Below are 25,997 nucleotides of genomic sequence, written 5' to 3'. Positions count from 1 at the left end.
GGACGTGCTGTGATGAGCAAGATCTGTAAGAGGAAGAGGTCGCGTGTAAGAGGAACGCACGCGCCGACGACGCCCATTAGACATGGCCATTAGCATTAGCTGGCTTACCTGTCGCCGTGGATTAAGCCGGCTCGACCGGCTCTCGTTGTTGTGGTCAGTGTGGGTAATGCGCGCATACTATAGGTAACATACATACATACATAGGTACATAATATCGGTATATGTAGGCGTGGGAACAGGCAAAACTCTTTGATCTTGACAATCATTTAAAATAATTTAATAGAATTTATTGTTAACAAAAATATGATTACTAAAGGCTACAATTAAAAGTGTATAATTTATGCATTACGTAGATACAGATGTATATAATAATATATAATAGTCGTATATGTATAATTGTTTGCACATTTCGATTTGATTTGCATTTCGGTTGTACCTGCCTCCGTCTCCAACCGCTCTAAAACTAAAACCTAGCCTAGCTATTTACACAGATCGATGCAGTTTTCTTCCAAGTTTTCTCTCTAGGTTTTTTTGGGTTGCCAAAAGCTTGTGCTGCAGCGTGGTGCCTTTTTTAATCCCTATCCCTCCCCCTCTTTCTGTATATCTCCGTATCTCTCTCTTTCCATTGGTTGCAGAAAAATGCTAGCTTATGCAGAAAGTGTTGCTGTGTCTAACGATTAAATAGAATTTGTTGCTACGACAATGCGCTCTCTAAATATTGCTAAGGTTCCGCCCAGCTCCGCTCGAGGATCGGCTCGGATCGAATCAGAAGTAAAAGCTTTCCGACAGATCCTGCTGGCGCTGATAGTGCGCCGACGGCACTGACATTGACCATCCGTAGGCATTGCTGCTGTTGGCGGCGGCACTCGGACTCGTGCTTTCGTTTCCGCTTGCCTTCCCGCCTCCGCTTCCGCTCCCGCTGGTAGCGGCAGCAGCCGCCTCCAACTAGAATCATAAGTGCTGATACTCCCCCATGTCGTACATGGTCATGGGCATGGCGCCCATCACACTATGCAGGTGGGAGTAGGCAACGGCAGCGGAGAGGGGTGGCATTTGCATTTGTGTTGCTGTTGCGGCGCCACCGACACCGGCCCCGCCCCGCCACCACCTGCCCCGCTGTGACCTGTCTTGCTGACAACGCTTGTGGGCCCGGTGGCGGCGGGATGGTGTTGCTGATGGGGGTGATGTTGCAGGCTCTGTTCGGCGGCAGCATGCTGCAGTTGCTGTTGATGCAGGCCGTTGTTGTTGGGTGACTGCTGCTGCTGCTGCTGTTGTTGTTGTTGCTGTTGTGCGCTTTGACTGGGCAACATGCTGCCCTCCATCTCCGAGTCGCTGGAGGAGTCCAAGTGTTGCTTGTCCGTGGAGCCGCTGCAAGTAAAATAAATCGATGGATTAACATCTGCGGATTAACATACAAAAAAAAAATAACTAGAGACCACTATCTTCCAGTGGTTCGAAAACTGTAAAGCTGGCTGTCACACGAAGGTCATTCGGATATCAATGGGTATTTGATGTCCTTTTTTTGCTCATTGAAATCTTGAAAAACTCGTTGGCCTTACTTTCCCGATGGGGGACTCCGCTTGAATTGGAAGTGCCCTATTTTCACAGATGACGAAGCGTTGGTGCAACAGCAGCTCAACCACCAGGGATATGCCCAGAAATGTCAGCATCGTTTACATTAAAATGTGTCAATTGTTGCAACTAATTTACTGCTGTCAACACACCCACACCCACACCCTCACACCAACACACACTGGTGCATTCAGAGTGCATAATTTATTTATAAACAAATGACAAACGACAGGGCACCAGAGCAGGCACAGCAATTGCAATTGAAATTATTTTCCGGAAGGAAATCGTCTGCCTCTCTCTCATTTCTATAAATGGTCTCATGTTCGTTTTCCTGAGGTGTTGCCCCAGACAGTGACTGAGCAGAGGGATAGAGGGAGAGAGAGAGAGAGAGAGAGAGAGGGAGACATAGCATTATTGCATTCCCCAGAGCGTTCGGCGGCTGCGTGGCATCTGATTTCAGCTACAGTTATTTGAGCTGCGTCACGTCACTTTCGATTGGGGGATGTGGATGTTGCACACACCCCCGCCCGCCTTCAGCCTGTGGCACGGCACTTGTGGCCCAAAAGTTAAGTAGCTTGACTCGAATTATTTGTTTGTGACTGATGTGGCTGTAAATGGCATTCGAGTGGCAGTTGCCGCACTTTAGGGTTAATTTTAGATGCGACGCCCATTGGGGGATGACCTCTGACAATTGTTGAAATTACACTTTAATGGCTAACACCTAACACCTAACACCCCCCACCCAGCAAGCCATAACATGATTGAAGCTCGAACAATTGCCTTTCAGCGGATATCACTGGCATCATCGGCAAAGTGTTAATCTTGTCGCCAATTGCATGGCCAGCAGCCGCTTCGTGGAACCAGTTTGCACAGCAACAACAAAGAAAACCAGCAATGAGAATGGAAGTTTCCCCACAAAGTTTGAATACCCTTGTGGAAGATTAATATACCGATCAAGGGAATACTTATTGAGGATCGACCAAAGTTCGATTAAGGACTTGGAGAATAGAGAATATAACAGTTCGGAACCATCTTAAACCTTCTTCGAAGTAGGAAAGGACCATATTTAGCTGCAAATCCACTGACGCAGTGAATAAATCCTGTCCTGTCCAAGGGTATCGGGACAAGCAAGCAACCAGCCATCGCATCGTCCATGGCAATGCAAAACATTTAAGCGCACACTCGACAAATTTGCGATCAGCCCCAAACAGACAGAGACGGAGGACAGGGACCGATCTTTTTGCTGCGCCCCCCGTTTGGGGGGCCACTTATTTGCTGACTCCGCGGCGGCTGCAGATTCCGACGGAGGGGCCCACATACAGCGCGGGCTCCACTGGGCCCCAGCTGTATGATATCGGCAATCATGTAATTGTAGATTATATCCACAGAGGGACAGAGGAGAGGCGAGGAGAGGAGGATCAGGATCAGGATCAGTGCCACCAACAGCGTGACGATTATCATTGTCTTTCGTTTCTTTTGGGGCTTGAGCTTGAACTTGAACTTGGCCGGGTGTTCGGCGGCACATGTGACATTTGTCGGACAATAGGAAGGAGTGGAGGTGGAGTCCTCTTACTTCTTCACCAAACGAATTCCAGTTGCGGACGTAAAGTAGCGCTGCTCTAAACAAAAATCGATAGAACCCCGCAAATATGGGAAAACACAAACGCCCCCATCCATCCATCTATCCCATGCCGGGGACGGGACGGGGACGGGGACGGCGACGGGCCAAAGTGGGGAGCAAACAAAATACAGCAGAAGCCGATGGCAGGCAGAAGAAGGAGCAGCAGCATATAAACAATGATATCGAATTACCAGAATTTCATAGTTTCTGGTTCTCTCTCGTTTCCCTGTTCTCTCTTGGAGCACCACTGCAACACTTACCAAGCCCCCTCACAGACACAACAGCACACACACACACACACACAATTACACTCGAGCGGAAAGAGAACAGCCTCTACTTTTGCAGGGCCGTCCTTCGACCATAGAGTGAGTATACCTTCCAGTGATTGCATTTATAAAACAAATGTTCCAGTTCGATTTTTCCACACACACTCGATCGGGAACGGGGGGCAGAGGCAAAGCAGCTCAAGGACAATTCCCGCCACAAAAAGGGAATGTCACATAAAGTTTATAACAAAATCAAGAAGCAGGTTATGGGCCTCGTTCTCTGTGTGTGTGGTCCCCCCCCCCCCCCCCCCCCCTTCCACCTTAAAAAGGTTCTTCGGGCTTTTCTTTTATTATTTTTTTCGTTTTTGGGTCTGTGCTCATTGATGGGGAATTAATATTTTTGAACTTGTTTGCTCAATTGATTTTTTGTAGTTTTAAGCCATTTCTGTTGGACTCTGTCTTAAGCAGATTCATTAGCTTGGTAATAATGCTTGATCGGATTATGTTGAACTGTACGCAGGGCGGAGACAGTGGTCCAGTGGAGAAGTGAGGAAGAGAGACGAGGCTGTGTTTGTCACGTGAATAAAGTTGTTCTTGTTTCGGTTCACTTCGTTATGCAATGGAGTATAGAACTAACCACAGTCTCCTCAAAAACTAATACACGAGATGCTGAATCAGAAACAAAGGCATGGGGCAGACGGGGGATACGAAGAAAGAGAGAATAAAATCATATGGTTATGGTAGATGATGGCTGGTCCAAGGAAGGCTTCCAAGGAATTCCACTGCTAATAAAAATTATAAGCCAATAAATCCTAAAATGACAAACACACCAGAGAGGAGGCCACAAAATGAACGCTGTTTCGGAGCCCTAACCCGGCGCACAGGGAGATCCGGGAGAACTGGGAGATCTGGAAGATCGGGAGATCGCTGGGAAGTGAACGAACAGGTTGAGTTATCGCATTGCGCGATCGGTACACAAATCTCGGGACGTGTGCTCAGCAGGACACCCAACTAAACGGAGAACAGCGATCCATAAGTGGAATCTGAAAAGGTGTTGATCATAAATTATCATTTAATTTACGCATGTGTGTGGCTGTTGTTAATGCTCGTGGCGACTCTCTGACACTCCAGAGACCCCAAAGCAGGGGCCATGCAGCAGATGCAAAAGAGCCCGGGAACGAAAACGAAAACGAGAAGGAGTAGGAGGTAGAGGAAGAGGGTACCCTTGATCTGACTTGGAGTTTGGGGATTTTGTCTAGCCAGGCCAGCGTCTACCTAAGCATTGTGCCATTGTCTACAACTATGTAAGATCTTAACGATTAACCAGAGGTCTTCCAGCGGAACGCAACGCAACCCTGTCATCGTTATAAGATATTTTATTATCTGTCCGGGAAACGTTCCATTCCATGTTTGTTGTGTGGCGTGTGGCGCATTTTATGCTGGCTGTGGATTGTTTTGACAGTTTTTTAATAATTTTGTTGTCTTTTAATTGCCCTGCCCTGCCCTGCCCTGCCCTGCCCTGCCCTGCCCTGCCCTGCCCTGCCCTGCCCGAGGCGATACCATCCGCGGTGGACGCGGCTACAGCTGTAACTGCTTCTGCCCCCCGCGGTGCCTAACCAAACTTTTATGTAATCCTCACGACTTGGGAGAACTTTAAGCAGCTTAGAGTGTTTGATGGAAGCACCAAGAGGTTCGGTCCACTTGGGGAAACCATATCGAGCCCCTTGCAGAGGTCAAGATGATCTCTAATTGTAGGCGAGAGTGCAGATACTTGACGAACACCCACAGCACCCCACCCCACACCAGCACCACCACCACACCACCAGGAGTGTGGGATGTGGATGTGGATGTGGCTTTGGATGGTATGCCCCCAAGCGCCTCCAATCCATGGACTCTGGGGCCATCATCACCAACGACATCATTATCAACGCCATCAGAGTACTCAAAGAAAGGGATGGCAGAGGGATGCGAGCCAAAGAGAAAGAGAGAGCGAAAGAGCAGGGGAACGAAAACAGCACACAAAAGCGAATCAAGATGAGAGAGTGGTGAGAGGAGCGGAGAGGAGAGGAAAGAGACGGGCAAAAGCGCAAAATACATAATAATAAAACAGAATGTACAATAAAACGAATAAAAATGAATAACGCGCTGGAGACAGCAGATGGATGGAGGGAAGACGGTGGGGAGGGGGGGATGGCAGGGCGAACGAATAAAGAACACACGCACATTTTGTGGTAACCTGATACCCTGCCCAGCTACCCTCCAGCCAACCGTGGCATTCGACGAACGCAAAATGATGACGACGACGACGACGAGGAGAGAAAAACACATACCGTAGAAGAGGGAAGGGGAATGGGATGGGACTTGGGACTGGAACTGAAACTGGAAGTGGAACTCGGACTGGGTCGCTTCGGTAGTGTAGTGTATGAATAAGTATAGTATGATGGTTGCTCTGGCTGCTGTTGTCTGAGCAGGACAGGGCTTGGCTTGGGACCAGACTGCGTCTGGAAGGCAGAGAAGGGAAGGGAAGGAAATTCTCCTAGAAACTGCTGTTACGGCAAAATCGGATCAATCAAATCGAGATGAAAGATTCGCAAGATTCCCATAGAGAACGTTATGTGAAGTTTTCTTTTCGATTAATTTGAGAAAAATTGAAAACATGGCTCAAATATGTAAATTAGAAAATATCGAATGTCAGTAATGAAATGAATTCAATTAATGGCCTTTTTATACCCGATACTCAAAATGAGTATTGGGGTATATTAGATTTGTGGTAAAAGTGGATGTGTGTAACGTCCAGAAGGAATCGTTTCCGACCCCATAAAGTATATATATTCTTGATCAGCATCAATAGCCGAGTCGATTGAGCCATGTCAGTCTGTCCGTCTGTCCGTCCGTCCGTCCGTCCGTCTGTCCGTCTGTCCGTCTGTCCGTCCCCTTCAGCGCCTAGTGCTCAAAGACTATAAGAGCTAGAGCAACGATGTTTTGGATCCAGACTTCTGTGATATGTCACTGCTACAAAAATATTTCAAAACTTCGCCCCGCCCACTTCCGCCCCCACAAAGGACGAAAATCTGTGGCATCCACAATTTTAAAGATATGAGAAAACCAAAAACGTAGGGTTGTAGAGAATGACCATATCTTTAAGACTGCAGAATCTGAATTGGATCGTATTATTATTATAGCCAGCATCAAGAAAACAATTTCATTTTTTCTCGCCCTGTCTCTCTCTAACACACACGTAGCATAGGCGGCTTTGCTTAGAGTAAAACATTAGCGCCTAGGTCTCAGGGACTACAAAAGCTAGAGCAACCAAATTTGGTATCCACACTCCTAATATATCGCACCGAGACGAGTTTGTTTCAAAATTTCGCCCCACCCCCTTCCGCCCACACAAAGGACGAAAATCTGTTGCATCCACAATATTGCAGATTCGAGAAAACTAAAAACGCAGAATCATAGATAATCATAGATCATAGATCTATCAGATTGCTGAATCTGGATCAGATCAGATCATTATTATAGCCAATAGGAACAAATAAATTTGCAGTGGCTACGCAGCGCCCGACGTCACGCTCAGACTGATTTTCTGTCTCTCTCGCACGCACTCTTTGTCGTGTCGTTTAATATTAGCGGCGTCTGCCGGAGGAGAGCCATACTGACTTAGTATCGGGTATAACCGTAGAGTTGCGGTATCCGCAGCAACTCACAACGTTCCCCCTCGTTTTTTAGTTAATTTAAAATATTTTGAATGGTTTTTGGACGCCCAAAGCCAAAGAAAAGAAAAGCAACCCGATATTGTTGGGGGCTGAAGTGTCAAAAAAGCTATCACAAGTATAACAAGAACATTTATCAGTTCAAAATTTGTTAGCCTGATAGATGGGTCTGGAAAATTGCCAGTTCGAAAGTAGGAACATGCACAAGACCTGGAAAAAGCCGCTGCACAAGCGTAAAATAGTATGTCCGAACAGTAGGTACAGTAGGTCTCCATTCAATCTCTGAACCCCCGCATTCAATCCGCAGTGGAAGAAAACCTCGAAGATAGCGCGCCTGGTGTACTATATGCAGCCGTTGGTGGATCATCTCCAGGCTGTCTGGATGCAGCCGCTACCCTTCCCCACGATGCTGAAGATTGCATATACCTTCCTCCTGGGCTTCCTCATACTTATGCCGTTAATTTTTCAGTTAATTGTCGTACTCGTCTACTTCGGCATCTTCCAGTACGTGAGCGAGCGGCACTCTTGGTTCCAGTTTGGTGAGAACTGGGATCTCCTTGGCGGTCTGTCCAAGCTCTGGAGCTTCGAGGTGACCAACAAGAATTATCAGTTGTACGCAACCATGTGCTTCGACAGGTATCACGTGATTATAGCAGTCATATCCTCGACAGTGGACTATATCCGCCTGGCTCTTTTGTTCGTCTACACCTAAATATACGCTTTGATTTCTCCAAACTATGATGGGGCAAAAGTTTAATTAACGTATCAACCTCGTACTATACATTCTTTTCGCTGTCTCAGTGCTCGTATAATCTGTATTCTGGACCCGTTCTTAGAGAGAGAGGAGACGGCAATCGTCTGGTTGCACTTGCCCCTTGACATTGGCATTGCTTTCATTCAATCATCTATTCAAAGGCCATACTTACATACATATATACATATGTATCTATGTACTCCATCTACCTAGAGAGGGACTCTGTTCTATACCTATTCCAAGGTGGTGCCTATTTAAACAATAACCACTTTGCCAGTTGTTGGCCTGTTCAAAGTGCCGCTTTAGATTCAGATTTGGCGCCGTTGTGGTTTGCTGACTGCCACAAAGCTGCATGGCACATAGATACAGACAAACACAAGCACACACACATACACGGAGCGAGTGCACATGCAAAAAAAAGAAAAGGAGGAGAAGTGGAGAAGAGGAGGATGATGATGAGGAAAAAACAATATGGAAAAAAGTTAAAGTAGCAGCACAGCGAGTTGCTCATCGAGGCAACAGCCATAAACATATATCAAGTTACCAGCAACAACAGCAACAGCAGCAGCAGCAGCAGCAGCAGCAGCAGCAGCAGCGGCAACAACGGCGGCAGCGATGGAGATACGCAGCGACGAACTATCGCAGGGAGTGAATATGTATCTGTGAGATACTTTTGTGCACTGCCCGTGTATGAGTGCATTGCGGTTGCCACGGCATCCAATTTATAATATTTTGCAGCCTTACGTTTTCTTTTATTTTATTTTCATTTTGATTACGACAATTTCTCGCTCCGCGCTCCGCTCCTGCCGTCTGCTCGTCAGCGAGGAGCAGCCGTAAGTGATATACCATTTAGCATAATGGAACTACTAGTATCCTGGGGAAAGTCTCTGGGAATTTGCTAACTAATAATAGTTGGAAAAACAGATGCAGGAGAGACAGACGAGGAGACAACGCGGCCACTTCAAATATCCATTCGAAATTCTCTCTACTGTTTGCACTTCACATGACTTCTAACAGCAGAAACAGCAACAGCAGCAGCAGGATCGTAGCAGGAGCAGGACAAACAAAAGGATGCCGGCCAGAGAGGATGTTTAATATTTGAGAGACTGTTAATGTTTCCTATCAGCAGCCAGAGATCTCCGCCACCGGCACTCCCTCTCTCCTAGAGGAAAAGAAACTCCGAAAAGAGTTTGGAACTGCTCGCAAAGGCGAGTATTTGCTTAAGCGGAAATGCAGATGTTCCAAGGGCGAGGACGAGGGAAGGAAGGGGAAAGGAAGGGCAAGGGACGGGGAAAGGACTGGAGATTTTAATTAGTGACGAGGCCTGCCACACATATGTATGTACGTATGTTAAAGGTACGTCTGCGTCTGCCCATACCCAAAAGTAAACATCCACAAATCAAATAAAAATAAAACAAATACAAATACAATATATGGGAATAAGTATTTTGGAATTTGGAACAACATGTTAATGACTTTGTCAGCGACTCTTTCATTCGAATCTTTGATCGTTTTGTATCCATCCCCGCCACAGCGTGTGCCAGTTTTGGCTCTTGTCCTTGGCACTAATTAGCCAGAACAGAACCCGCCCCCCACCCACTCAATGACCTTGGAAGTATATGTCGCCAGGTTTTGTAATTGAAAATTTAAATGCAAATTAATATATAATCTGTATTTTTGTTGTGCTGACACTTGCCCGAGACATTTTAAATGAAACATAAACAATCGTACACTAGGTATACAATATATTATATACACATATCACTGATATACCCATGAATACCCATGATATAGAGATCTGCTTTTGAGCTGACTAACCGCCAGACAAATGTCTTTGAGGAAGGACACAAACTTCAAAGAAGACCCCTGAGAGACTCATTTAACACATGGTACGGTTCAGCTAATAATCCAATATGGTAATAGAACAGATATGTAAATGTATATATAGTATATTGGTATAAAACTCACTCTTTATGCTCGGCGGCTCGATCTCTTTGTCGTCGATTCTTGAACCAATTGGAAACCTGAAAAAGCATAAAAATAAACAGCATAGAGAGCACTTTTAGAAATACCATTTGCACAATGTTTCGCCAAATATCCACAGTTTGTGACATGATTAATGAGATGCAATTAACATGTGGAGGATGAGGATGGGGCATCTGTGAGGAATTGCAATTGAAATTTGTCAAGAGATGCGTTTGACATTTGGTTTCATTTTGCAGCTCCTCTCTTCGGCCATCGGCTCTTGGCAGCCATCAGCCAACATCGGGGGGATTGACTCACCTGCGTGGTGGTCAGTCCGGTGGCCTCGGCCAGATCGCGTTTCTCCCGGGGCGATGGATATGGATTGTGCGAGTACCAGTCTCTCAGTACGGAGCGGGATTTCTCCTAAAGAAGGGAGAAGCATAATTATGTAGATAAATCAGACTTAATCAATTGAAAGCCTGCACAGGAAGGATATACCCCGAATAAACAGAAGGCGTTAACCCTGCAGGATCAACCCGACCCAACCCAACCCCATCCCATCGTATGGAATCAGACAGGCGTGCAGACATTTCTACGATTTCTTTTTGGTCAGAGCCGAGCCCTGGCCTTGTCTTGCCAATGCCACTGCCACAATTAAAATGAAAAGTTGTGGAGTCGAGACTCACCTTAAAACAGTAGCTCGTCTCCTCGCCATCCCAGATGGTGCGGGGCAATGGAAATTTGCGACGAACCCGATATTTGCCAACAGCACCCAAGGGTCTTCCGCGCAGTTTTTCGGCTTCCACATAATGCGCTACAACCGGAGAGAAAGAATTTCGATTTTGTAGAGCTTTGGGGTTAAGCAAGGAGCAGGCAGGAGCAGGAGCAGCACACATGCACATGGCGGCAGTCATGGGGTCCGCAGTTGGAGGCTCACCTTTCAACCACAGGGCCTGGAGTTTGGCGTGATTTTGGGCCGAGAAGTGATGATGCTCGAGCAGGCGATACAGCTCCTTGTACTGGCCGCGATGGAATGCAACGACCGCCTTGGCCTTCAGCACGGACTCGTTCAGCTGCAGCTTATCACATTGTGGCAGCGACCAGAGGAAGCGGCCTAGTCTTTCGATGTTGCCGGCCTGCTGCAGGACCTGCGGCAGCGAATGGATTGTATCGGATTAGATCGATGCAGTATCGATGCAAGACTGGGATCCTCCAGACTCAATTCTGAAACTGAACTCACCTCGCAGACGCAGGCCACCTGCTCCTGGGTGAAGCCGAAGCTCGGCAGGTTCTCCCTTCCGCCGGAGGCACCACCTCCCGTCACTCCCCCATTGCTGCCACCCGTTAGGTGCAGTCCACCGGTGCCTACGCCGCCGCCCACTACCACTCCATTGTGCGTCATGATGTCCAGATTGTTATTGTTGTTGTTATTGCTGTTGCCGGTGCTGCTGTTGTTGTTGTTGTTGTTGAGGAGCGCCACCGAGCCACTCAGGCCTGTGGGGCTGTAGGGGGGTGTGTGGCGGGCGGTGAGGACAGCGGCCGCATTGGCCGCGGCCAGATCGTAGAAATCTGTGGCAGGATGCTGAAGCATTTTGGGCGGGAATCGGAGCTGGGGATGGGGCGGGAAGATGGGGGGTGGTGGGGGCAGCAGCAGGGAGTCCGTTCTATGTGCGTTCAATTAGCAATAACTGCGAAGGGAACAAGTTCAAGGCCAGACCAGCTGGGATAACGATAGCTTATCCGACTATGATTTTTTAGATTCTTTGGTAATTTGAGCGCTGCAAAGATAGAACAGAGAGACAATAATGTATCACTAGATTATACCAATATCACAAACAATTCAAAATGAGAATTTCGACACAATTATCAAACTAATTATCACACCGATTTCTCATCTTTTTATGGCCATTTTGGATGTGTAAGCAAACACATTAAACTGTTGAACTTAGCAAATTATTTTGGAAAAGTTGAACAATAGATTTGCCTCCATATTCATAAACCATTCATAAACCAATTCAAAAACTGAAATCAAAACAATTCCTCGATCCGATCAGATCAGATCCGATCCGATCGGATCCGGTTCAACACGACCCCATGTTGTCAAATAAAATTAACTAATCCGAGTGCAATTATAGGTCCAAGCTTTTTCGATTATCGGAAATATTGTTTGGCTATGGCTATGGGCAGGGGCTCTCTTCAACCTGATCTAACCCTAGCCGAGAGATCTCTTACAGAAATAAACTTTTTACACAATATAAGCATATGTGGCGCGTGGTGTTTCGGTTTGGTTTTCGGTTTTCCTCTGATTTCAGATTTCTGTATTCAGTTCTAAGAATATTTCTAAAATTACCAAACGACGGCGTCGCTGTCGCTGTCGCTGGTCTCTGCTTGCACACACAAGGAGAGAGAGGGAAAGAGAGCGGGAGAGAGGCAAGTGTATCCCCCAGATAGAATATCTCTGGCTATATTTTATAGTAACTTTGATATATGCAATCGATCTCTGGCTCGGCTAGATACACTTGTAGATATAGATACATATTCCCCGTGTGCCCTCCGACGCACAGATAGGCACACACACACACCTCTACTGTACGAGTATGTGTGAGAGTCGAGATATTCTTGGATCTGTTTTCAGTTCTCGTGTGTATGCGGGGCAGATTATATGTATACAAAACAAGAAAATAGAGAAGAGATTTCGTTTTGGCTGCTGTAACAAAAATACCAACGCCAAGTTGGATATGCTCTTGAGTCATCGGCCTAGTGAGATCCCCCCCGCCAGTAGCTTGCAGCCAGCAGCCAGCCAGTCCCTCTCCATAGATTTCTTTCTCTCGTTCGAATTGGATTCTCTTTCTTTTTCGATATCTTCTTGTTTCTTTCGGTTCTTTGGCTTGTTTCATGTTTGACGCAAGTAAACAAGCAGAATGCGAAAGTGAAACGAAATACGCGATAAATTTTCAATCTATAGGATCGCACACATGTGGTAGATTGCATCCCATGGATACACGACTGCAAATGCAACCGTAGGATGACACACTAACAGCCTTAAATGGTAGCTGAAAGATAGTATCCCAAATTGATAGCTTTATACCGTTACACCACAGCAGCAGCAGAAGCCACCTCATAGATACTCTATCTGATATCCAGCTGCATTTCTCGTCCAACATGTAAGCGGGAGATTTCTTATCGAGTGTGGGTCTCGTCTGGCTGCCTGCCCGCCTGACTTTTGTGGCATTCGAATAAAATTAATTTAATTTATTTTACAAATTTCGTTATTTATTTCCTACGTTCTGCTATCTGTCCACGAGTATCTATCGGACTTCGGTTCTTCTGTTTTCTGTTTGCTCTGCTGTTAAGTTTGACTTTTATAAGATTTTAATTTGAGTGTTATTGTGCGGCTGGACCTAGACTGTCTGCTTGCGGGGGAACTGACTGTCTCAGCCCGAAACTGAAAGCAGACACCTCTCCTCCCATCTGTATCTGGGGACGCGCGCACGCGTATCTACTCGAATGGCATTCTATTGGGTTGTTAATCAAATTGAATTGTTGTGGATGCTGCCGCTGGCGCTGCTGCGGCGTTTGCCTAATTAGTTTGTGATTAAAGTCGACTTACAATAAAACTGTTGTATTCTGCTGTGATTTTCCCTTTTGAGGCGATGGTTTGTAGATAGTTTTGGGCAACAAAGAAGGTGCATCTTCCCAGTCACTTCTGCCCCTTATCTCTGGTGCATTCCTTTCTGCTCTGCTCCCACTCTGAGCTCTGAAGGGGAACTGTTTGGAGGGACAACCTTGGCTGTGGAATAGACATCGAGTGGTCGTGCAAATGGTGTAGGCGGTGCAATCCAGAGAGGGCGACTGTTTTGGTTTTGCAGCTATACGAGTATTTAAAATCATCTGGGCCGATGTCTGTGTTTATAAAATGTAATCGCCTGGAGAGGACTGTGACGGACGGTGCCAACCTGTTGGGCACACCACCGGTTCCCGGAATGGCAAAACACTGCTCGCTGGCGTTGGCTGGCTTAGTAAGCAACTGTTATCTGCCCGATACAACTGTATTTATAGCAATGTCTGCTTAATTGTCACCCCACGGTAGACACGGTAGCCACGGTAGCCACTCAGAAATCAAATAGAACCCAACGTAATGAATGAAATTTGTCAATTTAATGGGTTGCATACGCAGATGTACATTCCCGTGTGTATCTTTAAAGCTGCATCTCCCGCTGCACCGCTCGCTCCCTCCCTGTCGCAGCTTCGCGCTACATTTGCCAAAGTTTTGAATGAAACCCAAATGAAATTTTTAAAACGTATGCACAGACCCCACTGCCTCATGCCAAATTACGACGGATTCTATACGGCAGTGCGTAAAATGATCAAAGCCAGATCGCTACGATTGCGTATCTGCATCTGTTCTGGGCGAATCCGAATCTTGGCGAGAGGAATGCGTTAATTTGTCAATTTGGCAACTTTTTGAGACCATTGATGGTTCGGAGATGGAGATGGTATCTTTGCGAAAAGTCTCTGGTAACATCATCATATCACACGTCTCGCAGATAGTATATAGTAAAACATCTGCTCCCATCTCCGCACCTCATTAATCATCGCGACTCCCGACGACAAACACGCGCTGGCCAATTCATTTAAACGGCTCCAATCCCATAAAGAATTTGCTATTTATACCAGCAATTTGCATGCCCAGACGGGCGGATGGAACTGGTCCACGCCCACTCATCCGAAACTTTCTCAAGAAAGTAGCATCTTGGCAAGAGCCCCGAAAAACCTCTCGATTAGTTAATAATTTTGTTCATATTTCTAGTCCCAAAGCGAATTTGCATGATGAAGCGAAACTGCTTTATAAATAAACACGCCCCGCGGAACAAATGTATCCGATGGCTACAAGACTACAAGAGATAATGCTCGTGCGAAGCGGTTCTTCAGTGATGAATGAATGACAACTGGAAATTGTTTTTCCTTCACTTCGGTGCCTACTTTTCCTCTAATTAATAAATTTGACTGTAGAAGAGTGTGTATCCGTGTATCCAATTTTCGGGGTAAAGGCAACCTTAGGCAACCTGAGGCAACCCGCCCACTCAACTGCTTAGCCGGAGAGATCAACCTCCGACCTCGTGGGCAAGAGGGCGGACAGAACAGCATTTTCTATGTAAACAATTACATTTCTAAACACGAATTCTGTTCTACCGTGCACTGCACTGAAATATTTATTTCGTTGGCGGTTCTCAAGTGCCTCAAGTTCTCAAGTAGCTGCGTTCCTGAAGGCAATGGAATGGCAATTTGGAATCCGCCAATGCCAGAGTCCGCCAAAAGCGAATTGCATCAAATTCGGAATCGATTTCCCCTTCACACTAACCCCAATTGGGAGATGGATGCCTAGTCATACAAGTTGTGAATCGATTGCAATGATAGATCGATCCATTAGAATGGAAATACTTCCCATTTGGCGTACTCGCTCTCGCAGTGTTCGATTGAGATCAGCGGTTCAGTATCTGCTATTTATACTTTACACGAGCATGGATCAGCCCTATAGATGGTTGGATCTGTGCTCAGTCTGCGGATCTAGTGCGTATATACAATGTTGTGTTTGGTTTTGTTTAAAAAGGAACGGTTTCGAATGTCATCGATTGTACCATTTACAATCGAAAGCTTCAGTAGTTGAAAGCACCTGTGTAGATCAGCTATCAGCTATTTATATTTCAGCTTTGTTTAAAGACCATCCTGGGGATGGTACGGACTGGAAACTATGGCTTACTCGCCAGCTGCGGTGACGTTAGCTTTGGTCTGCCGTCGGCAAGTTCGATTCCTAACGAAACCCAATCTGTGACTCACCTGTAGTTTGATTATTTATGGTTGATATCCGTGTTTCTCTTTTGCTTTAGTTTTGTGCTTTTGTTGTTTGATTACCAAATCAGATTCCGATTCCGCTTCGATGTATCCAAACAAAAGGTGATGTTTTGGAACTTGGCTTTTTATTTTCATCCAACTTTCCGCCGGGGGACCATGTGCCAGGCACTATCACACACACACACTTTCACACAGAAAAAAGTATTAACTCATTTGCTAGCACCACCGGCGCCACTGACACAGCACTGCCGCTCACTTGTGCAGGGCAGGGCCGCACATCTTTCATACGCACTGTGTCAACCGCAACACGTGTTGCGAATTATTTTCTCTTCTCGTGGAACTCTTTCGGTTCCTTCCTCGAACTGGGCCGTCACTCGGACCCGGACTCGGACTAATTGCCGTGCCCGACTATCACCACACGGCAAGTGCGACACTGAAACAGTGCCAGCAAAAAGATGGCCGCCAGCAGATTGATTAGATTAATTTATCTTTATTTTGTTGTCGTTTCGTGTGCGTTAATTTGTTGCATTTAATTTCATTTTTAAATTCATTCATTGAACATTTGGCGCAGATATTTTTGCGCGAGTCGAGCGAAAGGCCGCCGGATCCGTATCCGGATCGAAGTTGCGCGAGCGACGTGGACGACGTGAAACGTGGAGCAGCGGTACGACGAGCGAACGAACCGCAGCGAAGCAGCGCAAGAGGAAAACTGAAGGCACAAATTGAAAAAGGCCAAATGCAATGGCCAACAAATCTGGTTGGTGCCGCCGACATTGGTATTGGTGTGCGCGAGCGAGACGGGCAATGTAAATGTATCTTCGCTTTAAGGGGGTGAACGCACACAGATACTCGCCAACTGAGGGAGAGAGTACCCTACACTGAAGGCAAGGAATGATGATACATGTACGGAAATACATACATATGTGGAGTACAAAGCAACAGCTGATGCTTGATGCTTGATAATATTAATATAATATTATTCATGGGATTTTTTTTATTTTAGCATTGTTTTGTGTTATTCTAGTCAGGAAATCTATTTAATGCATTTGGTTTCATCTGCTATAACAATTATAGAATAATTAATTAATATTTAATATATTTTATATTTTAATTATTAATGTTTCTGATTCACCGTTCTATTGAAACTATATATACCGCTCTATAAATAGTATCTTTAATTGCTTGATTTGATAAATACCATGCCCAATATTTTTTGCCGCGACTGTGTTAATGCTCTCCCTCTCTCTCGCTCTCTTTTTGGCGCAGAGATCGGCGACAGTTTGAGAGCCACTGCGTTGTGCAAACGAGAGAGCAGATAAACAGGTTCGGTAAGAACAGGTAAGAACGCCCCTTCCAGGTTCCCGCACTCACACACGAACAGGCGCCGGCTGGCACAGATAATCACGCACACAGCCACACTGGAAGAGCAACAAATTTGTGATTGGTCGGCCACCAATCTGCGACTGCGCAATGGGCGCCATATTGAAAAGTGGGCAACATGTAACTGTAATTGCACACGCCCGCTCTGGATGGGATGCTTCATAGAGAACGATGATGCTATACATCCTCATACATACGGACACACTCGTATGTACTAATGGATATGTACTTTATATGCATTATGCTCAGTACCTGGGGGTCCTGCATCCCTTCTTTAATTATGTGCCGTATTTGTATCTCATATCAGTGCATCTTTGGGCTTGGTTTCCGTTAGCACTGCCGTAATTACAAATACGAGCACTGCTCGGGACTTGCCAGGATGCGTGTGGGTGCGTGCTGGCTTACACGGCCTGCTGTTTCCTCACCTGAACTAAATGGAAATTCAATTTTTTGATTGGGTTGCGACTGCATTGAGCTACTATTCTTCAATAACTGAATTATATTAGACTTTTGATTTAATAATCATATTGAGAATCATATTGTAATCGATTCATCAATTGAGAACGGCTGGGCCTAGTATAGATACATATATATCTTTTATATAACAATACCCAGACTACAGTAAAAACTCCTACAAGGTAATCTCCTTCCTAATTTCATATTTTTTGATCTCATGACTGGCTTTCATGAGACTATCAGTAGCCTCGATCTCAGCGCGTGCCATGGATCTCCACTACGACCACCCAAAATGAATGTATCGAAAAGGGAAGAAGGGAAATTTGATAGAAAACTCTATAAAGTTGATGGACTGATGGGGCGCCAGGCTGCTGCTCCTAATCAAGATCGACAACTGCCCACGCATACACGTCCTCTGTGGAGATCGGGCTCCCCCGCTGGCAATTTCCGTATCGCTTACAGCGTTGGATACACTTTTGGCGCCAGGCCACAACAGCCACAGAATAACCAAAAATAAGTGTTAAAAAATTAGAAAATCGTAAAATTTACATAATAACAGATCATATTTCAGTGGAATTAGGCAGAGAAAGACAACAACAGCAACGGCAACGACAACGAGAACAGTTGGAAATGTCAAAAGAACCAGAAAACACATAAAGCTGATCATAAAACAAAGTTGGAAGGTAGAAGGTAGAAGTGGGAATGTATCGTATCTTCGATCCCACAAAATGTTAATGAAAAAAGTGCGATAAAAATCTTGTCGAACATGAATGAGAAAAACGAGGCAGAGGCAGAGACACACACACAAACGCACACACAGGCAACAATCAACACCACAATTCCTTGGTGCAAGACGACCCATCGAATGGGGGAAAGAGAGAAAGTCCCATCATCCCGTCATCTGTCCGATGGGGGCCGGGGCCCCCGGATACCCTCTGTCGCTGGTGTTAAGAATGAAGATAATACTCGTAACGAGGCTGGCACACGCGCGCCTAAACTCTTCCCGAGTCACCTGCTGTGCGACCCTCCATGGGTAGACAATGGTCTCTGCGTCTGCCTCTGCCTCTGCCCCGCCCCGCAGGCGCCTGGGCCCGAACCGCATTATGAACCGCCTGGCATAGCCGCAGATGATTAGAAATGGTAAACAAACATTCAAATCGTGTAGAATTTTATGGTCCTCCATTTCGAAACGTGCGCACATTGTTAATCATCTGGAACTGGCCATAAAGCTGCCTTCATTGGCCATTATTAATTTAGTTGAAATTATTATTAATTTTGCACCATAAATCTACACGCTTGAAGATGTTGGGGTCTCTGCATGAATCGAACCCCTTTGTGGTCCGTGTGGGTAATTAGCTTTGAGTGCTTTGGGATTAGGCGTTCATTTGCTTGGTCAATCATAAACTAGTGGCGACTGATTTTTATTAAGATTTATACTCAATGCTGGAGGTTAAACAGCTGGGAAATAATGTTAATAAGCGACATGGAGCGGGTAACTAAATAATACCTGGGCCGTAGTGTCTGCTAGGATACCCTGCACTCGATCGATGTGCACTGACAACTCTCTAGATCTTTCTAGACCTTTCCAAATACCCAATTATGAATAGGTGCCATCGACCCGAAAGAAATGGTCTTCCCTGTGTGGCCATCCTAGTCCTAGCCCACCGGAAATTTAAAAGTTCTCTCACGCGCACTTCTCCTGAGCGGCCTACCGATAATTGGCCGCCAATTCAATTACCAACCTGCTTCATTCCCCGCTCGCTGGAGCAGTATCTGTAGCTGCAGCTGGAGCTGGATGAGAGGGGTCCGTCCGCGAATGTGCAATTGCCTTGTAATTTGCCACAATTATTCATATTAAAAATGAGTTAAGCGGTGCCTTGGGTGGCAAGTGGTGGAAGAAGTAAGTAATTTTCACGCGTAGGTAACATTAAACGATGTTGGTGCCTGGTCAACGGTCCCAGTCCCAGTCCCAGTCCCAAGGAGCGCGGATGGGGAGGAGGTAGTAATCGCCGACACATAAATATTACAAGCATCTGACAACTGAAAATTATCTCCTTCACTCACGAGCCATTTAAATCAATTTTACACTTCGGATTTCACAGGCGGCCCACAAGGATACGGATACGATATGGGTCTCGTGTCGAGCGAGGCGACTGGGGACTGGGGGACTGGGGGGACTGGGGGGACTGGAAACTGAAAATTGAAATTTATTGAAAAAATGATGACAAACGAACGAAAATAAGCGAATGCGGCAGCTGCAAGGTGGTCCCGGGGGTGTGACGTGAGAAGCTGAAGCTGAAATTTAAGGCCAGCACTTTTGAATATATGTATATGTTTATGGTTAAGATACAGGCTGATTAGGGTTGTCAGGTGGTAAAATTCTGTACTGAATGCGAATTGTGCAATACAATAAATATTTTCTAAACATTCTCTCACATATTCTGTTCCAGAGAGAGATGTCCCCACTTCGCAGGGATCTTTCAGGGATACAGATCTTTTTGGATAGGCTCGACAACCCTGGACATGCCTCACATTTCGTTGTGGTGTCATAAACGTCGTCCTCCCCGTGGCCCATTCCCATGCCCAGCCCCATCCCTGCCCCATTTTTCGAAAACGTTTAAACCAACAATTACGCGAGCATAAATCAAACAGTCGAGTAGAGTGTCGAGGAGCCAGGCGGGCGGTCCGGTCCGGTCCGGTCCGATCCAAGCTCTCGGGTCTCCGTCTCCTCCGTTCTGGGTTTGGTTCGGGCGTCGCTGTCGCGTGCAGAGACCCGTCGCTGCTGACGATGAGAAGGTGCCTGGCTGGAATGCCGACACCATCTGCTGTCACAAGCGGCAACGCCTTGGCCCGGCCGCCAATCCCGGCCTGGACTTGGACTGGCCGAGCGGCCGGCTCATCTTCCCCTTTGGTTTCAAGTGTCAATAAATAATAGCGCGCCCAGCCCCCAATGCCTGCTGATGCCGCATCACGCGGATGGTGGTGCGGAATTCGCTGATCTCGTTCTGATCGCTGCCCTCAGATTAGATTTTGATTTGCCATCTTCCAGAGTTTGCTGGGAGCCCGGTCCGGTCCGGTCCGGTTCCTGCTGCGAATATTTAAATAATTTTCATATTAATTAAACAGTTAAAAACAATTTGCACTTGCATTGGGGTCTGCTCTTTGTATATCAACGCAGTGGGAGGTTGTCCAATTTACAGACATCCCCAAGGAGTTGGCATATTGAATGGTAAGGATCAGAAAGTGCTAATGCCCCGACTTCAATTGGAGTGGGGATTCCGTGCCACCATTCCATCTAGGGGCCAATTTAATCATCGCTGACACTTATAAATAACCAATTTCCTCTCGCTACCAGAATTGGTGTCGAGAGGCGAAAGGAAACCCACACACGCAGGAGAATTGGAACCGAATTGGAACCGTTGAATAAATCAATGCCACAAAGACACACAAAAATTGAATTGTGTGCAACGCTTGGGGCACTTGACCATTGGCCCGCCCCGTCCGACACAGCAACGGTCTCTACCCCGCCCCAACCCCCGGCAATCGAACTCCCGCTTGGTCCAGGACGAAGCGTCTGCCAAAGGTGTTAATATTCAATTAAAATTCTAGGCACACAAGTCGAATGGCCAATAAATTAGCGGCCAACAAGCGCGGGATGCCAATTTCAATTTGTTTTCGTATCACTCTGGACTCGGGCTCGTAGTCGGAGTCGGAGTCGAAGTAGGAGTCCGGGAGTTGCGGAGTCTCGAGAGAAGCCAGAGAGGAGTCTGGGACGTGTGGTCCAGCTTGCTGGAGTATTTATTCAGCCGCGCAGGTGGCAAGAGGTTGGTTGGTGTTGCAGATTTGTTTGCCTTGGTGACCCTAGGAGCCAGAGCCTGAGCCAATGAAGAGCTTTCGCCTGTGTCCTGGGTGTGGGAAAGACTCCAATACAAACTAATCAGATCGGAAACGGAGACTCCTGGCCGAGGTATTCATATCAAGCCATCGTCTCAATCATTGGCTATCCCCCAGACCGACGCCTCGTGCTTCGCTCCGCATGGGATCTTGTAATCGATGTTGTACTTGGACATTTCTGCTTACACCAATGCTCGACATGATATCGCTTTAATGGTTCCACAGACGACCGATTGACTCCGCGACAGCAGCAGGAGGAAGGGGGCCGGAGGAGTAGAAGTAGAAGCTGATCCAAGTCGAAGACTTGTAGCTACAACAGCGAGATATTTATCGCCCCAGATTGAGATGAGGTGGGGAGACGAGACGGGACGGGACGGGACGAGACGAGACCCATGGGGTCGAGTGCGCGCTCATTTGTTGTGATTGCTCGCTGGCATTCCTGATCTTCCTCCGTTTCAAAAGATGTCCACTGCATGCGGTCCGGGACCGTAGTGCCAATTGGCATTGTGGGGGGATCTATCTCGAATCGATTGGGGTCCGTTGATATATGATCACTGATTGAGCTTTAGCCACAATTAGACGCGATTGTTTCCGATCTGTGGAAGGCCAGAATTTGGGGGAAGCCTCAGAGGCTTCAATGAAGTTAACATTCTCATTATTTATGTACAAGTGTACAAGTCTCGTTGCGGCGACGCGTGTGGGTGCCCCGGATAGCTGCCAGGAGGGGGAGTTCCATTAGAGACATTAAAATAATTTCAAAAGACATAAATTTTGAATTATGGCCACACAACGTGGACACGGACATGATCGTGTGCATGTGGTCCCGGCACGATGCTGGCAAAAATATTTTAAATCAATTTTGCTGCCTGCCTTGTCTAGTCCTCAGATGTGCAGTGCTAGAGGGGCACGGGGCTGGGCTGGGTACGACTATGGGAGCTGTGTGCCAAGTGTTTTCACTATAATTACAGACAATTTCAAACATTCACCGTCGTGCCGGGCGATCCACCTCCTTCTCCTCCTCCTCCTCCGCTCCCACTCCACTCTTCCGCCTGGTGAGATGGCCATTTAAATTGATTTATGAGCGCCTGATCGGGCGCATTTGTCCAGGGGGGGGGGGGACTAGGCGGGGGCCTAACCATACATCACGGTCTCCTTTTGCGCCCAGTTGATGCTAATTAAATTTGCATAAATGGGCGCACTCATTTGCCATCAGTGGGCGTGGCACAATGGACAGCTGCCACTTCCCATTGTTCCTGGCCATCAGCATCAGGTAGCCGGCAGGATTGTTGATTGCTGAACCCTTGTCAGTGACTGGAAGAGGATGAAGACGAAGACATGGCCCAATTTCACTTTGCCCCTCAAACGGACAAGGCCAAAGGGTCAAGGGGTCAGTAGTAGTGGTTCGGTAGTCCCGAAAAACAATGCAATCTTTAATTGATTCCAGATCTCCCGAACGCAGAACGAATGAAGAGGCATTTGTCAGCGATCTTCGGGTACTTTTGATTGCCACGGAGATGCCTGGGAACTTGTAATTTAATCAGCGTGACATTGTCCTTTCGCAACTATAACAATTGCGTTTTGACGTTGTTAATTCTTTTCTTTGATCCGGACCCATCCTAATTAGGCTACCGATTCAAAGCCTCAAAACTTACCTCAAGTATAGGGGCACAAAGTGAAGAACAGGAATAGGTCAATGCTTTTGTGATCCGATCTTCATAATAATCTTGAATTTGCTAGAAATCGCTATAAAGCGAGCCAATATTGGAGGCTTCGATCTAGATGCTGATCATAGTATAACCCTGCTTGAATCCACAATATGTAGGGTATACCTTCAGTGCATTTCACAGCTGAACAAAATCAGAATACCCTCTGCAAGGGTATAATAATCGAAGCAATAATGGGAAATAACTTTGGACAGAAATTTGCATTGAACGAATCCGCCAACAAATGAGAAACTTTGCTGAAACGAAAGTGTCGATAGGCGGGTCAAAGGATGATACAGAGAGAGAGAGTGGGAGAGAGAGAGAAATAGCGACAGCGGAATGAAATGTAGAAAGGAAGGAAGTGCCATAAAAATGCAATTTTAGATTCCATCAACTGATAAGAAAAGTTTTTAAATTAGCCACCAAAACGGAATAGGAATACAATACGGTGGTCTGTGTCTGTGTGTGTGTTTGAATATTGCGAATGGAAACTGTAAAGTGAGCAACAGCCAGCAGAAATGTTTGATTAGAAAACCCTCAAACAAGGACACCAGCGGAACAGTGCGGTGAGCGGGGGATATAGAGCGGCAGCACCGTATTCTGAACGAAAAGGCCAGAGTCGGCCTACAAATGGCCTGCGTCACGCCAAAATACCGTTAGAAAGTTTGTGCAGTTTGCCCTATGGCCTGGCTGGAAGACTGGTGGACCACCCACCTGCCTGCCCCGGCCCCGGCCCCACCATTTTCCTGCCGCCCGGCGGAACAATGCCGGAGGGGAGGGAGGAGGAACACGCATACCATACCATCATACAATACTGTACTGCAGTACCTAAGGAGAGCAAAAGTATCAGTTTCAGTTGGTTTATCAAATGCCAGCCATCGCAAGTGGCACAGATTATGAAAATAATCAAAAAGGATGCCAAGCGAAGGGAAAGGAAATACAGGGGGGCAAAGAGTGAAACAAAGTGAATTCTAAATGGAAATGGGAATGGGCATGCGAATGGAAATGGAAATGTAAATAGAAATGGAAATGCATTGTAGCGCAGACTTTCGGCATCGGCGGAATCTTAAAGTGCAGATCTAGACGGGCAGACGCAGACGCAGACGGACAGGGTAGGGCAGGGCAAAGACAACGCTCAAGTAATTAACGCCCCGATAATGGAAAGCGGAGCAAACTGACAGCCGCATCCTTCTCGAGGCTAGGGCCTAACAGTAGCCGCGGCGACGGCGCCTCGAGGATTTGCGCAAATGTTAATGATGATCTTCCAAGGGATGATGCTCCTGTGTGTGTTGGCTGTGCTACTGTTGCTGGTTTGCTGTTGTTTCCCTGTCCTGTAACCGATCTCATCTGGTGTTAATCCTGAGGGCGGCTCGTTGTTTGTTCTGTTTTGTTTCGATAACTGCTGAAGCAATTTTAATTAATGCTAGTTGTTTGTCGGCTGATTAGCTAGTGGAGACCCAAAATGCAGACTTTATATGGCAATCCTGCAAACAAAGAACGAAGAATGAAAATTTCACTTTTCAATTGACATTTGAATAGACATCCAGGATCCAGGATCTAACTGCAATTTTTAAAACTCAGAGGCGCCATCTCACGGACTTTTGCTCCATGTCCATGCGTATAACATTCTCTTCGTAAATAGGACATGAAGCAAAAGTCCGTGAGATGGCGCTACAAAGTTTGAAATAACGAAGAGATTGTTATACGAATGTTATGATATAAACGTATCATGTTAATCGCAGTGTTAAGGTAGTACATGTAACTATCAACAGATGGCGCAATAAAACAGTGAAAAATATATCGGCGAAATATGTAATTCACATGGTACTATTCACAGGTTTTTTTTTTTAATTTTCGCTCCCTCAAATCGTACTTCCGTTCATCATTTATACCAATGGATTTCATTTAAATCCTTGTCGTTCACATTCAAAAAAGTTAGATTTGGCGCGCACCACTCGTAACCAGTCGATAGTATCGATAACCGAACTTGAATCGGGTAAGGACCTCTTTTACCCGAATGACAACAATGAGTCTCATACACAATGCTGCGCATTCCATATGTTGCGGGCAACATTAACTTGTAAACCGTGTTTTAGTCAAAATACAATAAATAAAAACAATTAAAAGTAGATAATTTTGTAGAAAATGTATTCTTTAATGGGATAAAATTAAGTAGGCAAAGCTGAAAGATCTATATAGCTTGAAATATTCGACGGGAGATATTTTTGGCAATACCCGGTTCACAACAAATGAGTCCCATTCCATGCTGCTAATTCCATGTTCACATACCCTGGGGGAAATGGATGATATAGAATTGCGGAAATGTGTGTCATTCCAGGCTCTAATTAATACAGAAACTAGATAGTCTCTGTTTTAAACGATATTTTGCAGCTCATCGTCTGTCTACAGAGACCAAGAACTGGTACTGGGATCACGATTTATTTACCCAATCAAATGCATGAATAGACCAAAAAATGCAATCTAAGACAAGGTCTTTATCAATTAAGTGTGAAAGCAGGTTGGAAAACAGTATCTTTATATAATATTCATGAAATAGGGTATACAAACGACGACACTATTGAACATTTTTGCTGAAATCGTGTTTTTGTCAAAACAAAAAACGTGCAAGTACTTAAAAGTAGTTCATCTTGATCAAAATTGATTCATTAATCATATAAAATTATCTGGTCAAAACTGAGAGATCTATATAGCTGGGAATATTTGACGGAAGAAAGATTAACCAAGAATTAGTCGTCATAACCGGTTGACAACAATGAGTCCCATTCCATACACACATACCCTGGGGGAAATGGATGTTAT

At 46.0% G+C, this 25,997-nt stretch overlaps 2 protein-coding genes across 2 annotated transcripts; one reads left to right on the top strand and one right to left on the bottom strand.

The window, feature by feature from the left end:
- Nucleotides 1–265: 265 nt before the first annotated feature.
- On the bottom strand, nt 266–16,440 carry LOC108160595 (protein sine oculis). The gene is given in 8 exon segments (XM_017294692.2): nt 266–1,080; nt 1,083–1,368; nt 9,895–9,950; nt 10,210–10,314; nt 10,578–10,705; nt 10,829–11,039; nt 11,132–11,669; nt 15,730–16,440. Coding segments are annotated over 7 exon segments (1,266 nt in total). The 5' UTR covers nt 11,483–11,669; nt 15,730–16,440; the 3' UTR covers nt 266–951.
- LOC108160596 lies at nt 7,271–7,931 on the top strand. Its single transcript, XM_017294693.2, has 2 exons — nt 7,271–7,413; nt 7,480–7,931. Exons 1-2 carry the CDS (start codon nt 7,336–7,338, stop codon nt 7,882–7,884), a joined length of 483 nt encoding a protein of 160 aa, XP_017150182.1. The 5' UTR covers nt 7,271–7,335; the 3' UTR covers nt 7,885–7,931.
- Nucleotides 16,441–25,997: the final 9,557 nt, after the last annotated feature.

Source organism: Drosophila miranda, chromosome 3 (genome assembly GCF_003369915.1).
Source record: "Drosophila miranda strain MSH22 chromosome 3, D.miranda_PacBio2.1, whole genome shotgun sequence".
In the NCBI taxonomy this organism is placed as follows: domain Eukaryota; kingdom Metazoa; phylum Arthropoda; class Insecta; order Diptera; family Drosophilidae; genus Drosophila; species Drosophila miranda.
Note: the sequence above shows the minus strand (reverse complement) of the source record. Positions and strands in the feature narration are given on the sequence as shown.

Bases quoted from the DNA above. Each gene is read 5' to 3' on its own strand.
- LOC108160596 (XM_017294693.2), top strand. From the start codon at position 7,336: ATGGGTCTGGAAAATTGCCAGTTCGAAAGTAGGAACATGCACAAGACC. The intron at 7,414-7,479 runs GTATGTCCGAAC...TTCAATCCGCAG, and splicing joins CGCTGCACAAGCGTAAAATA to TGGAAGAAAACCTCGAAGAT.